The 15,483-nt window shown below is 50.7% G+C and overlaps 1 protein-coding gene across 1 annotated transcript in view; it reads right to left on the bottom strand.

Annotated features, from left to right (window-relative positions):
• LOC135804772 (KICSTOR complex protein SZT2-like) overlaps positions 1-15,483 on the bottom strand; it is an 81,436-nt gene that overhangs the window by 37,566 nt on the left and 28,387 nt on the right. Inside the window, exons 26-43 of the mRNA XM_065318727.1 lie at positions 15,165-15,408; positions 13,418-14,436; positions 11,977-12,096; positions 10,702-11,635; positions 9,623-9,974; positions 9,188-9,284; positions 8,438-8,551; positions 7,942-8,019; positions 7,224-7,527; positions 6,816-6,960; positions 6,428-6,590; positions 5,848-6,167; positions 5,373-5,472; positions 4,962-5,091; positions 4,165-4,317; positions 2,163-2,315; positions 1,185-1,415; positions 631-755 (exon numbers count right to left, since the gene is read on the bottom strand). Of these exons, the coding sequence (XP_065174799.1) occupies positions 631-755; positions 1,185-1,415; positions 2,163-2,315; positions 4,165-4,317; positions 4,962-5,091; positions 5,373-5,472; positions 5,848-6,167; positions 6,428-6,590; positions 6,816-6,960; positions 7,224-7,527; positions 7,942-8,019; positions 8,438-8,551; positions 9,188-9,284; positions 9,623-9,974; positions 10,702-11,635; positions 11,977-12,096; positions 13,418-14,436; positions 15,165-15,408 (4,782 nt within the window). The remainder of the gene's footprint in view (positions 1-630; positions 756-1,184; positions 1,416-2,162; positions 2,316-4,164; positions 4,318-4,961; positions 5,092-5,372; positions 5,473-5,847; positions 6,168-6,427; positions 6,591-6,815; positions 6,961-7,223; positions 7,528-7,941; positions 8,020-8,437; positions 8,552-9,187; positions 9,285-9,622; positions 9,975-10,701; positions 11,636-11,976; positions 12,097-13,417; positions 14,437-15,164; positions 15,409-15,483) is intronic.

The raw sequence follows: 15,483 nt of genomic DNA, 5'->3' as shown, positions 1-15,483 counted from the left end.
TGCATGTACTTCAAACACCATAGTATGTACCATCTAGCTATGTTACACATACACGCGAGGTGGCCAAGTGATATGCACTACACTGTTCGTGGACACTAGATTGAGATTGAGAGTTTGAGAGCTTGAGTACTAGTACTTGTATAAGTTGTATACTACAGTCGACTTTGCTAATAACGACTGCGGATATAACGACAATTCGCGAATAACGACAGAATTTCCATGCCCAGAGCAAAGTACATTCTACCTGTATACATATAACGAGACTTTGGGTATAACGACACTTCGCGAATAAGGACACTTTTCTGATGCCTGGCCGAGTGTCGTTATACGCAAAGTTGACTGTATTCATGCACAAGAAACTGAGTGGCCTTGTATCAACACTATGCTGGGTTAGCTTTACGAAGAGGGGTAAGGCAACAGAAGAAAACATAAGCGACTGATATGGTGCTCATAGAAGAGATGTGTGGTGATTCCCCGTTGCCCACATTGCAACTTGGAACCTCAGCCTTCTCCTCGGCCCTACGTATCCAAACACGAAACAGAAGACGAATCAATGCCCACAAGGCCCCATCACACACATGCACACACACACACAGGCATGCACAAGTGAATCTGTCAATGCCGGCTTACCATCACATCTGGAGGATAGATAGTGCTGTGTATGTTGCGATGCAGCATGTCCGTGATGCCCTTCAGCGTTGCTTCTTCTAGCCGTTTCTTCAACATGGTCAAGAGCTCCTCCTTGATATCAGGACCTACAATGTTGTGGTAGAGCAAAGTACGAGCACACCCACCAAGAAGATGAATGTACAAAATGCGGGGGGGGGGGGGGGGGGGCTGTCTATAGCATATCAGTTGTACTACAGGACCACAGTCCAGTATAGTGTGTAACTGTCCTAGGATATACACAAAAGCTACATCACAAGCACATACGGGAAGGTGCCAGCTAGATCCTGTACACACCTCACTGGCAAAACAGTACATACCCTTTTCTACATGTCAGGCAATGCATAGGAACACAGTACATGCAGGAGCTTCTCACATGTTAGGCAATGCATGGCAGCACAGTGGATGCGGGAGTATGTCCAATATACCCATGGCAGGCAGTGCAACCCTCCAGCTACAGTACATTACTGTAGAATTACACACAACACAATAAAATGATCAGTAACCGTCTGGCCTACCTGGCTCTTGTATACCGTGCACATGAACCATCACACTCTGCCTCTGTTCCATTTGCTGTAGATTGGAGATAGAGGTGGCGTGGAGTCGCGATGGACCTCTGCCTACACTGCCATAGTCATCAGCCACATCCTGCACTATTCCTGCTGATGAAAAGCCAGGTGCTGGAGTGGAAGTTGAGGAGCGTGATGGCCACGTGACATTGCTGCTGTTTAGACTGGTCCAGCTGGGTGCTACAAGCATTAATCCAGGCGCACACATACACACATCCGCCCATCCGTCCACGCGTGCGTATACGGACGCACGAGCGCATGCACACACACGCGTGTACACACACACACACACACGCACGCGCACACACACACACACACACACGGTCAACACATAACAGCTACTTCATACTAAGGCTTGCTAACATAACTAGCCTACCAGGCACTTCACCTTCAAAAACAGATTCAGGACACAACGCACATTGGACACCAGAACAACAGCCACTATACGGTATGTTCACCTCTCAACACTGAACCACTATACGGTATGTGCACCTCTCAACACTGAACCACTATACGGTATGTGCACCTCTCAACACTGAACCACTATACGGTATGTGCTCCTCTCAACACTGAACCACTATACGGTATGTGCTCCTCTCAACACTGAACCACTATACGGTATGTGCACCTCTCAACACTGAACCACTATACGGTATGTGCTCCTCTCAACACTGAACCACTATACGGTATGTGCTCCTCTCAACACTGAACCACTATACGGTATGTGCTCCTCTCAACACTGAACCACTATACGGTATGTGCACCTCTCAACACTGAACCACTATACGGTATGTGCTCCTCTCAACACTGAACCACTATACGGTATGTGCACCTCTCAACACTGAACCACTATACGGTATGTGCACCTCTCAACACTGAACCTGCACAGTCTCGAATCTCTAGAAAGCTCAGCATGGCGTTTCTTACCTTTACTTAATCCCTCCACGCCACACAGAGACTCAAACACGCAGAGATAGAAGATGCCGGAGTCGCTGCCCTCGGTGTGCTCTCGGTACACGTACAGCTTCTCCCGGTTGGTGACCGAAAAGTAGGCTAGCGCAGCATGCACAATCTGCAAGGCTGCCGACGACGGTTGCAGAGTGTTACAAGACAGACAGGAACAGACACACATACACACAGATATGCAGACACACAGACACACATGCACACAGACAGAGACAGAGGTGAACATGTGATAGAAGCTACTTGTAGTAAGGTGAGATTAAGACTTACTAGTGATTCAAAACAAAAGTATATTGGTATCTGTTCCACACATTCAACATTTCCTTCAGCCCTTCACAACTGGAATGTTTATTATAATAGGCCAGGTTTTCTATTGGGTCAGGTCCAGCATGTGGTTTCATTCACTGAGCTGGAAAGGTCCTGCAAGTACTGTGCAAGAACTGAACACAAACAGCGAATTTTGGCTATACATTTTGACAGGTTTTTTTTTGTCATGCAGTGTCCTTAGTTGGCACACTGCCGTGAAATTCACTCTCGCCTTTCTTTAGCCGGCTGTTTGGTAAAGATATCTTTCTCCAATCCATTTGAGACCTGCTGTTTTGAATTAGTTGGCTCAAAATCTTCAGAAATAACATAACTTTGTAATCACGAATACCGTACCTCTCCTTCACCCAGTTATGGACAGATGTTGCAGTCCACAAAACAACTAATATTTAAATTGGCCATTTTGACGGTTGGATAAGGGTTGCGCGTCAGGATAGTTCGCGTCTGATAAAGTCACAGTTGTTAACTCGTGTACGTACTTCGCTCAGGGGATTACATGCAAAGTATTTTCCTGTCGACACTAGCAATGTGCTTACCACATGGTAATGACCAACTTTAAGACTGCGGAATCGAACACATCATTGCCTTTCACAAAGGACGAAACATTACTTACTCGTTAGTCTTCTATTACATTCCGTTAGGGCCATCTGGCATTATCGATGATTTTCAAGGAACAAAAAAGTTAAGGTGTGACCCCCCCCCCCCCCCCCCCCCCCACTCAATGCTGTCTGCAACTTCTGGCCCTGCATGACTGAACACAACGTGGAAGTCCTTTTTTTGCAATATGCAGATTGCTCAGCTCTTCTCCAGCCGTTACTAGATTTAGTAGAAAATCCAGGGCACCCTGCCCAGTATCAAATTTCTCACAAACTGAACGCCTGGTGCCCCTAGACGTTTAGATTACACTGAGCCGGAACACTGATTTTCTCAAATTTGGCGCTTTAGAAGGTTTTGCATTCCAGCTCTTCACTCACACTACAGCAAAGGCACAGAGGCTCACTACTAGTCACTACCAGTCACCAGTATTATACTACTGTCGTGGACATGGAAATCCAGTCGAATGACCGGGGCCGGCGCCCTCAGTGTGTACAGAACGTAGCATGCATTGCACATGTTGATCCAGTGCGACCAGCGCGCTGCAGCTCATAAATGCATGTGTGTCCCGCTTGCCCACGGCTGCATGGCCAGCGCCCTGGGGGCGCTAGACGCGCGACCGGATTTCCATGTCCACGACAGTAGAACTGAGTTACTCCCACTGGGTAAACCATGATAAGAGCGGAGTGACTACAGCCCCTCTCCCCTCCACACACACAGTCCCCCCCCCCCCCCCTCTCCCCTCCACACACACAGCCCCCCCCCCCTCCACACACACACACAGCCCCCCTCTCCCCTCCACACACACACAGCCCCCCCCCCCCCCCCCTCTCCCCTCCACACACAGCCCCCCCCCCCCGCTCCACACACACACAGCCCCCCCCCCCCCCGCTCCCCTCCACACACACAGCCCCCCCCCCCCCTCCACACACACAGCCCCCCCCCCCTCCACACACACAGCCCCCCCCCCCCTCCACACACACAGCCCCCCCCCCCCCCCCCCACACCCACACACACACCCATATGCCCGCACAGGTGCACAGCTTACCCGGTGATGAAGATGATGACTGGCCAGGGGACGAGGACAGGCGCGGGTGAATGGGAACGTGCAGCGTGTGCTGCAACGGACATTCAAACAGGCCGGGACGCATGTTTCTCCCGGTGCGACTTATGGCAGACGAGCGATCACTGCCATTGCCACCTTTGAAAGACCACAGCAGAGAGAAAAGCAAAGTGTATGACATGAGTGTGTGTGTGTATGCTGGCCATGCATGTAAGCATTACCATCAGATGTCCCAGCGTAGAGTAAACGTGTCAAGGCAGCCACTCTGTCAAGGCAACCACCTGTCCCAGAGGGCCACTATAACTAGAAGTTGGATACTACCTCCAGTCAACTGACCATGGATAAGAAGACCACCTACACACAGGGACAACATTTGTAAGGCCCCTTGAGCAATCACCTTAGACAGGTTTCACTGCAGGGATCGATTTATCCGGGTTCGCATCACAGTTTGCGAATCAAAAATGACTGGCTGCGATTCGCTTTTTGGTTTTTATCGCCCAAAACTGCGATGCAACATTTGTAAGGCCCCTTGAGCAGTCGCCTTAGACAAGTTTCACTGACTGTATTTAAAATGTGTCGCACGAGCTGTTTCGCCACAATCTCATCGTCCCGTTTCGGCAGACAAAGACCCCACCCTCAGAGGAGAACATTCCGTGCACGCACACACACACACACACACACACACACACACACACACACACACACACACACACACACACACACACACACACACACACACACACACACACATACACACACACACACGTACAAGTACTACTAACCTTCCGAGTCACGATCATCACTGGTCTGCTGTTGTGTGGCCTGCCAGCCTGTCACGGACGGCATGAAGTCTTCCGGCACGAGAAGAGGATTGGCTTGCTTCGTTTCAAACATCTGCAGGAGAAGTAACCACTGCGAGACCAAACACAGCAGCAGCAGCAGCAAATAGAGACAGCGCTCTTGACCTGATTACAACAAAGAACAACCTCTATACTACCGCTTAGTTTCACACTATTGACACTATCATCCCCATCTCATTTACTTTCTTTGCCTATCGCCCAGCCAACTACCCAGCATTAACCAACAACAGTAGCCAAACGTCAGGCCCAGGATATACGCCATGCTGCTCGAGTTCCCACACTGCTAGCCACACACTGACCATCACTATGCAAAAGCCAAGGAGCTCTCCTCACCTGGTTCACAACCTTCTCGCTCTCGCGGACAAAGTCCGAAGTAAGATCGCAGATCTGACGGAGTTGCTCAAAGGACTTACTACTCAAGCTCTCAGAGTTCCTAATACAGCAGCAGTGGCACAGCAGAATGCAGAGAGAAAGCAAACAACGTGACATACAGCACACACACACACACAGACCATGCCATCAAATCATTCAAGTGCAAAGCGTCAGAGCTGGATTGCTGCTCGCACGAACCCCACACAGCTAAAACACCGGCATCGGTCTCATGGAACCTGACTTGGAATGAAACATCAGCATTCGTTCACATGTGCAGCTGCATGCACTAGTCAAACTAACACAAAAATAATACAACTACGATATACATGTACGAGTACTGGCACACAAAGTAAAGTAGGAGCTTATATGTTGTAACTCAGAGCTTTACAGTTTGACAACCAATCATCAGAAAACCGTTGTCTGATGATTAACTGACCTGTACTGATGGTAGAATCCCAAACGGTTCTCGTAAACTCGCAGGATGAGCCAGAACTCGGGAATGTAGTCGGCGTCCCTCTCATCTCGTCGCGACGTGGACAGCAGACGATTCTGCCGATTGGACGATACCGATGCACGTCGTTTCGGATCACGTCGCTGTTGTCGCTGGGGTGCGACCAGCGGGGAAATCTCAGCGTCGGCATCGGCATCCGAATCTGACATGCCAGTGGTGATGTCATCCGGCAGGTAGCCATAACCGTCTGTTGTTACACTGACGTTGTCTAGAGATATGCTGTCCGCCGTGTCCTGTTGCTCCATCTATATGCACACACGCGTACGCACACATGCACGTATGCACACACACATGCACACACACACACACACGCATCCATGCACGCACATACACACTGCATGTAGATTAATGCCATTCCCATGCGCGTGTGTACACGTGTTAACCTACCGGAATCCAAGAGCGGGAAAACAGCGGTCGGATAGTTACTTGCTACCATCGCTGTACCATGTTCTTTCCCCATACGAAGCGAGAATCAAACACACAGTGCGCAAGACAGTGCTCTTACCCGGCGAAAGAATGGCGAAGCGAGTGGCACAGCAGCTCCCTTGTGAAGCGCCAGTGACGGCAGGTGCTTGGACGGGCTGCCCCGTGGGGACCCCGTCATGGAGCTGGATCCGGATGCTCGACTGGTCTGCGCCTGGTAGCTGGAGCGTTTGTCCCCCGCTTGCCTGCAGAGCAAGAATCACGAGAAAATACACAGATCAACGGAGATGAAAGCAATGATGACGGCATTGACGAAGGCACGGGCACGTGTAGCGTCAACATAAAGCAAGATCCCCTCTGGTCGTACGTGAACAAGCGCTGTGAACAGTACCACCAAAGAAACTAGACAGGGCTTAGCATGGTGACACAGCAACAGCAGTTACGCCATTGTGTACACAGGTGATTGATACCTTGAACCAGATGATGGTGACAGTGATGAATCAGGCTGTGAAATCTGTCTGCTCGGAGACGTGGGGTGCGATGCTGAGGAAGAAACGGGAGCACTCAGAGCCGAAAGAGCCGTGGAGAGAGCAGCTGATGTAGAGGAAACGGAACCTGATGAGAAAAAAACAAAGATAAGACAACATCGTCAGCAGTTGTGCTGGCAGCAGAAACAGGCAAAGTCACAAATGATGTTATTTATGTCTACAAGTTCTACAACAGATACCGTATGTCCGGAGTGTTAGCCGCACTTTAGAGTTCCTCAGTATGCAACCCGGGATTTACCAACACATGATATATCCTAGAAATCATACACAGGGGAAAAGAAATCTGTTCCCTCTGACAGGCTCCCTGATTCAAATACGACGTGTACATACCGTCTGCAGCAGCACTGAACACGCTGCTCTGACTGTTGGCCAGCGCCGAGCTGGACTCGCTCAGCTCGCGCACGGGAGATGTACTGCTGGCGCGCGTGCGGTTGGTGCTCTGCTGGCGCCGCTGTCTGCTGCCGCTGCTGTTGTCTTCCGTTGCGTGCACCGGCCTAGCCAGTCTGGAGTCGTTGCTGGTGAGAGAGCCGGCTCTAGTGCGGAGGCCGTCGCCATCTTCGCCGGACGGCTTCAGATAGTAGAAGTCGTCCAGTTTGCGCAGCCCATAGCCCGGCACCGGCAGCTTCTCAAACTCCTTGATGGGGCGAGTCAGGCACAGAAAGAATTCAAGCCATGAGGGCGGCAAGCAGACAGACAAGTACTAGTGCAGTGCAGTGTTGAACATGCCATGCTGAAAGAGAAGATCCCGTATCCCAATTCTCGAACATCAAGGTACTAGTAGTGTATCACTCACTCACTCACTCACTAACCAGCTCAATAGAGGTTATACGATTACATCAGTATACGAGTGGCATCACAAGCACTGACTGGTCTGCCACTCAGTACACACATACACGGTGATGTTATCTGCATCTGAATATACAGGAAAGGGTGAGAGGCTGCAGGGCAACGCGGGCACTCACGAGAGCAGCACAGTACACTGCGCCCACGTTGAAAACACCACCATTAGTGCTTTGCAGCAGCAGCAGTGCAAACCAGGACAACTCACTTTTATGAAGCGAGATAGGCTCTCAGTAGTGTTGCCAACAAAACGCAGTGGCACATTCCACTCACGACAACTGGATATCTAGCAACAGTGCAGTAATACAAGAAGACAAACATTTCAAATGTAAAACAACAATTTACCAAACAGACAGAGAGATAACTCTTGAAAAGCAAGAACCATATATTCGTGTCCAGTGTCAGGACAGGTAACAGGCACCATTGGCATGGTCATTCTCTGCACACAGATCCACTTGAACCAGTCAGTAAAGTAACAGTTTGCTGAAAATAAACAGCGATAGTTGGCATGCCTAGTATAGCCTACACACCCTGAAGAAGATACGAACGCGCATGCCCATGGAAATGAAAGCAGGTGTGCGTGCACAAAACCACTCCAGTGTGCACCTGGGCGCATCCAGCATGCCCCCCCCCCCCCCCCCCCAATGAACATGCATGCACCCCCCCCACACACACACACAGATGGGAACAAGCCCTGTGCTGACCTGCCTGCCACGTGAGTTGACCACATGCCGAACAGCCATCTCCAGTGTACCGGCTAGCAGTGGTTCACTGCGATGGGCTGCTGAGACTATCTCATCGTGTAGCAGCCATTCCACCTTCAAGCACAGCAACATGCACACAGGACAGAACAGGCAACAGAAATCATGGAGGCCAGGTAATGGAGTATTCGTTGCGCAAGATAGTGTGGAGCCACAGCACATGGCAGATCTAATCAAAACAATTGGTTCACGTGAGGAGGATATACAAGAAAACTGTAGACATACAGAGCAAATAAAATAAAATGTAGTAGTAGAATAGAAGAAGAAAACACATGGAAACGAGTTGTGAAGCAACTATCCATGTGTTTTCTTCTTCTATTTTACATTAAATTTTAATACTGGCTCAGTATCCGAGTTCAAATGTAGTAGTGTCGTGTGTTTGCCTGCAATGGAAAAGAACCACACGCATGCATGTAACTGTGATGATAGCCGGCATATACACTGGCATACACACTGGCATACACACTGGCATACACACTGGCATACACACTGGCATACACACTGGCATACACACTGGCATACACACTGGCATACACACTGGCATACAGGCATACACACTGGCATACAGGCACTTGCTTGACGGGCAATCTCAGTCAGACCTACAAGCAACCGGAAAATACGGCTGGAAACCAGGTCTTGCACAAACATGCACACATACTGATGTGCACTTCATGAAGAAGAAAGCACTCTTACTTTCTCTTTCGTTGCCTCAATGGCCGCACTCTGCTCAGGTGGCAATGCCTCGATGTTGGACGATCTCAAGTGTGATGGAGAGCGACCAAAAGCACTACTGGCCAGGAGAGGATCAGAAGATAAGAATGAAAATGAAAATGATGATGACAACTGTAAGCATAGCAACACAAAACATAAGGTGGTACGTGCGCGAGAGTGTGTGTGTGTGTGTGTGCGCGCGTGCGTGCACATGCATGCATGCGTGCGTGCGTGTGTGGATGGTCTGATCGTAAAGCACGTGACACAGTATCCCAGACTAGAAGCACAGCACCGTGAGGCACGAAGAGTCAAGACAAATTAACACCAAATGCCCAGCGCCAGGCCCAGGCACAGGGGCGCAAGGTTACAGGTGTACCGTGCAGGTACAGGGGCACAGACACGGGCACACTACAATACCTGGGCAGTGGTGGCACACGTGGCGAGTAGATGAAGGCCTCCGCGGATGTCACATCATCAGCATCCAGTGGCGGTGTGGGTGACGTGGGGCCGCCGGGGTGCACAGCCGAGTCTAGAGCGTTCGTATCCTCCTGCCTTGCGGAGCAGACCAGACTGTTCAGGAGACCGCCGGAACCCACGGACGCCGTGTCATCCAACAGGGAGCTGAACTGGCAGAACAGGTCCAGGCTGACGCCAAACGACATGTTACGCTGTAGCGGCAGAGGTGTTGATGTCGTAGTTGTTGTTGCTCCATCGTGATCCTGACCGCCTGCTCTAGCACGATGCTCTACCCAGTCACGGATGATATCCTCTGTGCAGAAAAGCAGACAGTACATTTACAAACATATACGAGTACACCTTCATGAGCTTGTACCGTAAGTACCGGCAGAGCGCCCCATCATCTCGTCCTTTTGCGGTCGTATTGTGGGGGTGGTCTCCTGTCTGTAGGTCATACGACATGAACTTTGTACACATATTGCACGTTCTGCAGACAATCCGTACCTTCGAGCGGACACGCGCTCCATACAGACACCTGCTTAGTGTGACCTTAGTACACTAAGGTTCTCACACCGTACAAACTTCGTGGAACTCTGCCATGCGATTTCCTTTCCCTGGCTGCAAAATCAAGGTGGGGCGCTCTGGCGTGACGGGGCGCTCTGGCGTGACGGGGCGCTCTGGCGGTACTTTACGGTAAATCCGGCAGCATGCGTGCTATGGAAATTCTGCTGGATTAGGGAGGGTGCTGGATTAACAAATCTGATGTACTGCTGCAATGTGCATGAAGAGGATATTTTGGCTACTGAGATTGTGCTGGTTTATAGAGGGTGCTGATTTATAAAGTGCCCATTTTGCTGAGCAGTGCACCTCAACAAACGTACACATAAGTTTACCCTCAAATATTGAACGTTGAATTCGAACGAACATTTCTCATGGCAAATATTCGCTGTCGCCATTCCTCCCTACTAATTTGCATTTGCTATATTCAAATACGTGCAGTTGAGCAATTTCAATAGCATGTCAATGCAGAGACAGCTTACCAAAGCATGTTGGAAGACTGCTGACTTGAAACGATACAGACGAGCATTCGGTTCCAGTGTCCCCCGTCGCTGCCCCCGCAGCACTGCCACCGCTTGGCACGGAGAGTGAACTGCTGCCGGCATTAGCGCCCCCAGGAGGAGCGACGGAACCCGTACCACCAGCACCAGCCACACCAGCAGCACCAGATGCAGAGGCAGCCCCGCTAACAGCAGTACCAGCACCGGTATTACTGCTATTGATGCTGCTGCTGCTGCTGGGATTCAGTGTGCTAACACAACAGTAGAGAGACAGGAACAGAGGTCTCAGGTTGTCGTCGTTCAGTTCATCGCCGGAGCACTCGTTGGCGCCGTTATCCGCAAGACTTTTCTCCACACCACTGCTGCCTACACTACTGTATGGAAATGAGGAAAAGAACGGTGAGCTTGAAATAACTTTACTGCTGGGCACATTCACGCTGGAGCTTCGATTACCAATAACTGAAACCGCACGTTTGTTCTCCTCATTGTCTGAGGAGTCAGAGGAGGAAGCGTCTGCAGCATCAGCACACATAGTGCTTTGACGGTAGCGAGCTCGGTGCTTTCGACTGCTGCCAGAGTTGGGAGCCGTCGGTGAGCCAGCGATTGTCCAGCGCATGTCGCGTAACTGCTGACTGGTGTTCAGGTCTGTGGACTTAACTTCCGTCAGGTCGGTCGGCCTTTTTGCGGCCGTTGGTGAACGGTGATCATCAAACTTACTATCAGCTCTGGTAGAGGCCAAGGCACCGGGCACAGCAGATGACGATGCTCTTACACCTCTGTCATCCCGAACAACACTCCCATCGCCATCTTCATTATCGTCGTCATCGTCAAGCACATTGCCAGACGACGCCGATTCCACATCAGCAGCGCCGCCGTCGACATGGAATTCTTTCTTCAGCCGGCTACTGCGCCGACGCTGTAAGAAGAAGGGAAAAACAGATCGCAACAGACTCACAACTGAACAGGTCTTCATGACTAGTGACATGCACATCCCTCAAACACCACCACCACCACCACCACCGCCGACAAGGTCTGTGACACTGCGACGTAAATGATGCACTAGTAGCAAATTCAGACAGTCTGGGATGAGGAAATGCACATTTACGGAACGCTGTCTAAAGCGGAGAATTGAAAACCCATGGCTGGCTTCCCAAATCCACAAAGTCACCAAAGTCACATTGTGCAAAATGACAAGGATACAACGGTGGAAACCTCTTGACAGGAACAGCACCTCAGCAATCCATACCCAGCTCTCACCTTCGACTTGGAGGAAGTTGATGCGCGGTCAGATGTTGAGAAAAAGAAGTAATTGGGACTTGAAGAGATGCTGGTGAAATTGGCAGCAAGGTCACTTTTGAACTGCTCTTGTATCCCCGCCTAAAGTGAAAAGGAATGAATAAAACAGAGCATCTTGACAAAGACAGTTCAGGCAGTTTTGAGCATACATGTCCACTGACCTGACACTCTCAGACTTATCCACCGAGGTGCCAAGTACTCAAAGTACAATGCAGTATGTGTGCGTGCGTGTGTACGCGCGTGTGTATGTAGGTGTGTGTGTGTGTGTGTGTGTGTGTGTCCAACCTGTTTAGAGGCTACCTTCTTGCCAAAGCATTCGGAAGTGTGACTAGTTTCGGCTCCACGATCCAGTGTGTCGTTACTATAATAACTATCATGGCTGAGGTTGTTGGTATGTCTGGTGGCTCTGGGTTCCCAGTACTCAGTAGCCGAGGCTGGTTGGTAAAGTAACTCCAATTTCACTTCAAGGTACCAGTGCATCTAGTGTCGGCTTCTATCAAAGCAGCGTGCTGTCCAGGGCATAGATTAACGGCCGGACATCGGACATTTTCCGGCCATTCTCGGCCACTGACTGTACGTTTTCAATTTCACCGGACATAGTGTCCGGTCAAAAAGTAAAAAAAGAGCAGCGACCTTTCGACCTTTTTATGCAGAGTTGGACTTTCTTCGGAGCTTCGTGCCAAATGCGACTTGCATTATCGTACAACTAACACGAAAATGTCCAGGCATGTCCGGAGAGATTTCAAAACGGAAGGACATTTGTCCGAGCTAAATGAAATCCTTTTAGCTATGCCCTGCTGTCTATACTGGTTACCCCAGCCGCTGAAGTGTAGGGTGTGCATAGGTAACTGTCTTGGCCGTTTTATCCCGATGTACTCCGTGTGGTGTAGACCAGGTGTGCATTGGTGGTCGATTCACATGGCTTCGCCAGTTGTGTGGATAAGACAGTTATCTGGCGCAAGTCTTGATCTGTCTCATTCAGATCTTGTTCGCTATCGTTGCTATAAGAGAAAATCTGTGGGTGCACATCCAGTGCATTTGCAGATTTGCGTGCTTCTCTTGCGACGGGCGTACACATGGTGCATGGTGTGTGTGAGTGTGTGTGTGTGTGAGTGTGTGTGTGTGTGTGTGTGTGTGTGTGTGTGTGTATGGTGTGTGTGTGTGCGCGCGCGCATGCGTGCATGCGCGTTTGTGTGTACGTGCATGCGTACATGTGTGTGCACATGACTACCAGCGGGGCTAAAGCAGCTGACATAGTCCTTTCACAGCCTTTCTGTGTCATTTTCAGCTGTGACTTTGTCCATAAATAGTGGAATCTTTTTATAAATCAAGGCGCCAGACACACACACAGCAGTCAAAATGTGTAACAATCAAGTCTCATTTTAGTGTGCTGTCCACTGACCTGATGTACTTGGCAGATACTGGGAGCGGCAGCAGTGGCAGCAGCAGATCGATCCGTATCCGATGTCCCAGTATCGCTCTCCTGACTCCAGTCACTGGTCGTGGGCATGGAGGAAGTAGATGGCAACAGTGCATGCTCCATGCTGCGCTGCGTCAGCCGGTCCAGGCGGCTGCTGGCGGCAGGCATGACGGCAGAGAACGTGCCCGGCAAGGAAGAGACGTGTGGCAGCGCCGACACCTTGTGTACAAACGGCGACTCAGCGGCCCGGTTGCCCTTGCCCTTGGAGCTGCTGGCCACTCGGCAGTGAGAGCAGCAGGCGCTCAGGAACGTGGACACGTCGACGGGAACGTTGACCGACTGGTCGCACAGGCCCATCGCCCAGGCCACGTCACGCCTGGAAACGGCCGCGCCGCGCTGCAGACTAGCAAACACGGTCTGCAGATAAGCGGTCATGTACAGCTCCTGCATTGCCATGCACACCATGGAGAGCTCCTTGTACAGCGTCAGCAGGACGCCACTGCTCTCCTGCCAACCGCGAACCACAGCGCTGATCAGCCAGCCTGGCTTTCGCTGCACATCATTGCAGAGCGTGTCCAGTTTGGGAAACGTGAAGTCCAGGCACACTGGCTGGTAGTTCTTGTCTGTTTTGGTCAATTGCAGAACCGATAGAGAGCACTCCACTACAAACACCGGTATGCAGGACACGTTGATGGAGGCAGAACCTGCACGCTTCACTCCGGTGTGGTACCGTTGCAACTGGTGAAGGCGCTGTGCATCCGCAAGTGACGCCGGTAGAATGGTCAAATGAAGACAGGAGCCGACGCGCGACTTGATGAAGCAGCACAGATTACAGGCGAGGTTTCCCGCTGCAGCTTCACACTCCTCCTTAGAAAGTCGAAGCAGCTTTGCGACCACTTCTGCCGACGTGGTGGCTGACAAAGGTATGCGGCGGTCGTTAAATGCTGCCAGCTTGCTGAAGAAAAGCGAGAAAAGTAGACTTCCAAGCGATGACAGGTGGCCTGCAGAGACAAACAAACACAGGCATACAGAAGCACAAACAAACACGCACAAACACGTGCACACATACACACACACACAAACACGTGCACACATACACACACACACACACACACACACAAACACGTGCACGCACACACACACACAAACACACGTGCACACACACACACACACGCACACACACGTGCCCATGCAATCGTACCATATCACCACCCACACATACGCACGCACACACAGGATGAGTCAACAGCTGACGGCTACTATAACTGAATCAGCCAAATAACCTCACATGCAGTAGTTGCACAAGAGCCCAAAAGAAGACAACTGCAAGTATAACACACCTGCTACGAAAGATACAGTGAATACAGTAAAACTCCTCTACTCCGGACTCCCCAGGTCCGGGCATTCCAGTCCACCGGGCGCCTTTCTGACCCCTCTTGAGTCACAAAAATTGGCCCCAGAAACTATTGATTGGTGTAAACGTGTTTATTCGCATGCTGCAATAGGTATGTGTATGTGTTCTGAGTTACAGGCAATTCCCGGCTACGGTCAGTGCTCGGTCCCAACCTGCAACCCGGATTCGGGCAGTTCTACTGTACTGATCTGATGCCATGCACATGTAGCTGATTAGAGCTGTGCAAGACACGTCTAATGCAGCTGCTATTGTATGTACTAGATGGGATGATGATGATGATGACATCAGGCGGATAACGGGCTACGTAGTACGTACCGTGCACGGTCGACTGCTCCATGCCAGAGAGATTGACTTGCACAATGTGACCACGGCCAATTAGCAGTGGCAAGTCAAACAGGCTGGGTAGATGAGCGATGGGTTTGCTGTCTGCTATGCGGGCCAGTACCTCTGCCGGGCTGGCAGACTCGGGACACGACACCTTGTCCGGGAACTCGCACATCAAAAGTAACTGCTCGTACGAGCACAATGCCGACACTACGTTCAGATCGTCGCGGATCAGCTAACAACGAGAGAAAGGCAATGCAGACAGTGTGCCATCCAGCATCAAAGTATGAACCCACATATACACACACAC

Source organism: Sycon ciliatum, chromosome 1 (genome assembly GCF_964019385.1).
Source record: "Sycon ciliatum chromosome 1, ocSycCili1.1, whole genome shotgun sequence".
NCBI classification, from domain to species: domain Eukaryota; kingdom Metazoa; phylum Porifera; class Calcarea; order Leucosolenida; family Sycettidae; genus Sycon; species Sycon ciliatum.
Note: the sequence above shows the minus strand (reverse complement) of the source record. Positions and strands in the feature narration are given on the sequence as shown.